Source organism: Lycium barbarum, chromosome 6 (assembly GCF_019175385.1).
Source record: "Lycium barbarum isolate Lr01 chromosome 6, ASM1917538v2, whole genome shotgun sequence".
Classification (NCBI taxonomy): domain Eukaryota; kingdom Viridiplantae; phylum Streptophyta; class Magnoliopsida; order Solanales; family Solanaceae; genus Lycium; species Lycium barbarum.
This window is the reverse complement of record NC_083342.1, coordinates 3,058,854-3,062,919: the sequence shown is the minus strand read 5'-3', so window position 1 is coordinate 3,062,919 and position 4,066 is coordinate 3,058,854. Positions and strand designations below refer to the sequence as shown.

Below are 4,066 nucleotides of genomic sequence, written 5' to 3'. Positions count from 1 at the left end.
TCCTTCAGTCCTTAATCAGATATGTCGAGCTCTAATTTTAGGTATGAAAAGACTTCAAGTAGAAAATGCTTCTCTCTTTAATAAACCTTACACGATGTGAATCTAAATTACTCGAAACTCTAATACAATACCGTACATCTTGTGAAAAGAACAACAAAAAAACTCCATAGTCCATACTGCAAGAATCAAAAATCCACTCTCAATCAAAAAAAAAACCCATAAAAATAATAAAAAGGTGGCAACACTTTTATCAAGAAGAGTGAAGCTTGTTCTAATAATGAAGTATCTTTACCCAATGGTGTTTATCCTAAATTTGAATAATCAATTAAATTTATGGGTGAGGTATAAGATATGTGGTTGAGCTTTAATCTATTCTTGATTGAAAAAAAATGATGTAAGATGAGCTATGAGTAATATGAATAGTGATTGATGGATTGTAATAATGCGTGTATTAAATAGTATATGGTATTGCTTTATTGAACAAATCTAAGAAGAACACAATAAATCCAAACCAAGATCAGACAATAAGTGGGAGAGTTTTGTATATGTTTTGCTATTACAAAATATTCTAGAACTGAGAAGCCAACCTCCAAAAGTAGGGTAATGACCCCTATTTATAGTTTTGCCTCATGGGCTCCATACAACATAAGGCCCTAAAGAATAAAGAAAAACCCTAAAATGGATAAGGTTGGTCGTACGGTCTGACACCTGTACGATTAACAGTACAAGGTGGCAGAACGGTCTTGACGCGTGACATTTGTGCAACAGATCATCCGAATCAATGGCCACGACCAACCAGACCAACGGCCACGATCAACCGGACCAACAGTCACGATCAGCTCGGCTATGGAGAAATCGGACCAAACTATGTTCTTCACTTTCTTCGGATCAAGCTCTCCTCCGGTCCCAAAAGAATCTTCATGCTCGTACTTGTTTCTTTCTTCCCTCGATCACAGGTCTAGCATATATCCAATTTTTACCGTATACAATTAATTAAATAGAGATTCGATTCTCGTAAAAGGTAAGTGAGAACACTATTGATCCTCTTGAGCAGCAGAGTGGGATGGGAAAAAGAATAGCTCCCTCTAATATCTATTATGCCTTCATATGTAGAAAATTTTAACTAGGATTTAGTTCAATCAACGGCGAAGCTAATATTTAAGTACGGATTCATATAAAGAAGTAAATACTCAAGCATAAGCCTCGAGATTCACTATATATAATTTTGATGTGGTATATATTAAAAAATATTCAAATGAATCCTCTTGCACTGCTAGCTCCAGCAGGGTTCAGTAGTTAGGAACCAAGCATATACTAAAAGAATCTTGACATTGAATATTTCCATCCAATGAGCTTGATAATATTTAAAATTGAGACTGCATTTCACTTCTCTATCTCTCTTTTACCATTATATAAGAACAAAACATGAGAGAACAAAAAACAAGAAAATGCAAGTAGAGGGAGAGTGAACTCACTAACATGCAGCTAAGCAAATTTACATCAAGAATCATGATGGAGAAACAAAATCAAACTCTAAAAGATTATAATAATTATGAAGGAAAGAGACAATCGAACCAACATACTATAGCTGACCAAAAACTAAAAAATAGCTCAGAACAATAATCTTTTTGTTTCCCCTTCTCTTACAACAAAAGTCAAATTTAGATCTAGATCTTCATCTCCTCACCTTTCCTAATTCAAACCTCTTCAATTTTGTACAAAAATTTCTACAAATCAGTTCCTTTTTCTTTCCTTAAATATTATATTAGCAAAGGACAGCCTCGTGCACAAAACATTCCCAGGAAAGGGCCGCACCTAAAAAGTGTGATCTAGATAGCCTACTCTACTGCTTCCACGGCTCAAAATGGAAATTGAAACTATTATACTAGTACTAGAACTAAATTGTATCAAGAAATTGAAACTCAAAGCACAACCCTTTGGTATTTTGTTCCAATGGAAGTATCACAATCATCAAAAAGACCACCAACACTACCCCTTTTCTTGTTTAGTCTTCCACAATTGTTAAAAGCATTAAAAATTGGATCTTGATTTGGGATCACAACAGGAGGTGGTGGGATTTCATAGGTATCCATGGGGGGTGGTGGGTGGCGCCACGTAGGCAGTGGGCCAGCAAGAAGAAGTGTTTGCAAAAGTGGCCCTGCTTTCATTACTGCTTGCAAGAACTTCCCATTTTCAGGCAATGGTTTGTCAATAAGAATGGGAAAATCTTGTTGTTGCTGTTCTTTCTCTTGTGGTGAAGAAACAATGCTTTCATCACAATCTGAAGAAGAGAAATTTCCATTGTTGTTGTTGGTGGTGGTGGATTCTACTAAGCCTTTGATAGTTGGTTCATCTTCAATGCTTGAAACTCCAGATAATGGACCTGTTTGTAAAAGGTGACAAAATTAGCCATGAAAAATAGGGATAGGGAACATTACGACCCCATGACTTTGCATGATCTAGTTTGCAAAGTACGATCAAATGTATAGATTTTGTATATGCATACATATAATATACATACTTGGTGTATATGTTTTTTATAGTTTGGTAATAGTAATAAATAAGTTTGGTCGAACTGTACATATTGGTAGCTTTCCCTAATATGACTTGTCCAACCGGCTAAGTTTGGGCAAGTTATTTGGCTAGCCTATTAGTTAGCTCAACAATTTTCAGCCCATAAAAATTGAACTTAATGCCCATGAAATTTTTTGTTAAATTATTTTCAAAAAATCATTTGATTAACTTGGTATGTTATTAGGTACTAAAATTCATAAAAGAACAAACAAAAAAAACTACTAAAACTTAGTAAGAATTAAGCGAGTTGAGTTATGACCCCCTTTTTAGCCTAATCCATTTCAGCTAAGTATCTTTGGACGGTTCAGGATCAATAACTCGCTCATTTATTAACTAAGCTCATTTTAACAATACAAATTCAGGCTAATCCGCCCATTTGACACCCGTACCTGTTTGCTGAAACTGGTGTTGTTGTTGGAGCAAGAGTTTTTCCAAGACCAATCTTTGGCATTTTTCTTGAGCTTCATTTTTGTCATTAATGGCTCTGTTTAACATATCTTTGAGCTGGATTATCTCATTTTCCCTCATTTTTAGCTCCTCTTGAGCTTTCAACCTTGTGTTCTCCAACTCCATTGTTGTTAGCAACAGTGTCTGCCTCAGTTCATCCATGCTCTAGAAAAATATCAAGAAAACAAAAACCCCATCATTATTTTGCTCCAAAATTTCAAGAAAACAAAAACCTCATCATTATTTTGCTCTAAAATTCCAAGAAAAGAAAACCCCATCAAGATTTTGCTCTAAAATTTCAAGAAAATTATCTTAAACTAACCACAAAAAGATTCTTGAAACTGTATAAAAATGTAGAACTAGTGAGTAACAATTCTGACCTTGTGGCAGAAAGTCTTTAGTCTACTAAATTTAGTTATATTTGATGGAGAAATTTGAAGAGAACAAGAGAAAAGAGAACCCCATCAAGATTTTGCTCTAATTCCAAGAAAATGGTCTTAAGATATGCACAAAAAAAAAGACTCTTGAAAATGTATAAAAATTTTGAACTAGCGAGGAACAATACTGACCTTGCCTTGGCAGAAGTAAGCCCAATTAAGAAGAGTAGTTCTTTGGTTATCCATAAACTAAAGTCTAGTAAATGTAGTTAAAGTTTTAAGGAGAAATTTTGTGTTTTTGTCTATAGAAGAAAGAAGAAAAATTAAGGCAAAGTCGTGTGATAGGAGGAAAGAACTATGAGGAAGGTAGTGTTGTTACTTTGTTAGGTTGCTTTGATTTGTCCCCTTTTAAGGACTACTTTTTGACACTATGCTGCTCATTTTCTCACTTGCACTATATTTTTCTGAGGGAGCATTTTTCTTTAGGTAATTTACCAATTAGGTACAAGAAGTTTTTAAAAAGAACACTTTGGGCTAAGACATTTTATAAAGTTGCAAAATAAAAGTGCTCGGAACGTATTTCTACAAGACTTGACTTGGTTAGGATGATTCATGCAATCGGTAGAGCAACTTGCAACCATCTATTTTTCTTTTCTTTCCTTTTCCAA

At 34.6% G+C, this 4,066-nt stretch overlaps 1 protein-coding gene across 2 annotated transcripts; it reads right to left on the bottom strand.

Moving 5' to 3' along the window:
• Nucleotides 1-1,607: 1,607 nt before the first annotated feature.
• On the bottom strand, nt 1,608-3,831 carry LOC132600476 (uncharacterized). Of its 2 annotated transcripts, none has more exons than XM_060313671.1 (3): nt 3,591-3,831; nt 2,964-3,186; nt 1,608-2,383 (listed from the first exon to the last, which is right to left on the bottom strand). In XM_060313671.1, the coding sequence occupies exons 1-3, from the start codon at nt 3,642-3,644 to the stop codon at nt 1,923-1,925; spliced, it is 738 nt and encodes a 245-aa protein (XP_060169654.1). In that variant the 5' UTR covers nt 3,645-3,831; the 3' UTR covers nt 1,608-1,922. The 2 variants fall into 2 exon arrangements, with proteins under 2 accessions (XP_060169654.1, XP_060169655.1); XM_060313672.1 differs by lacking the exon at nt 3,591-3,831 and adding an exon at nt 3,402-3,570.
• Nucleotides 3,832-4,066: the final 235 nt, after the last annotated feature.

Bases quoted from the DNA above. Each gene is read 5' to 3' on its own strand.
- LOC132600476 (XM_060313671.1), bottom strand. From the start codon at position 3,644: ATGGATAACCAAAGAACTACTCTTCTTAATTGGGCTTACTTCTGCCAA. The intron at 3,187-3,590 runs GTCAGTATTGTT...ATATTTTTCTAG, and splicing joins CTTACTTCTGCCAAGGCAAG to AGCATGGATGAACTGAGGCA. The intron at 2,384-2,963 runs GTACGGGTGTCA...TTTTACAAACAG, and splicing joins ACACCAGTTTCAGCAAACAG to GTCCATTATCTGGAGTTTCA.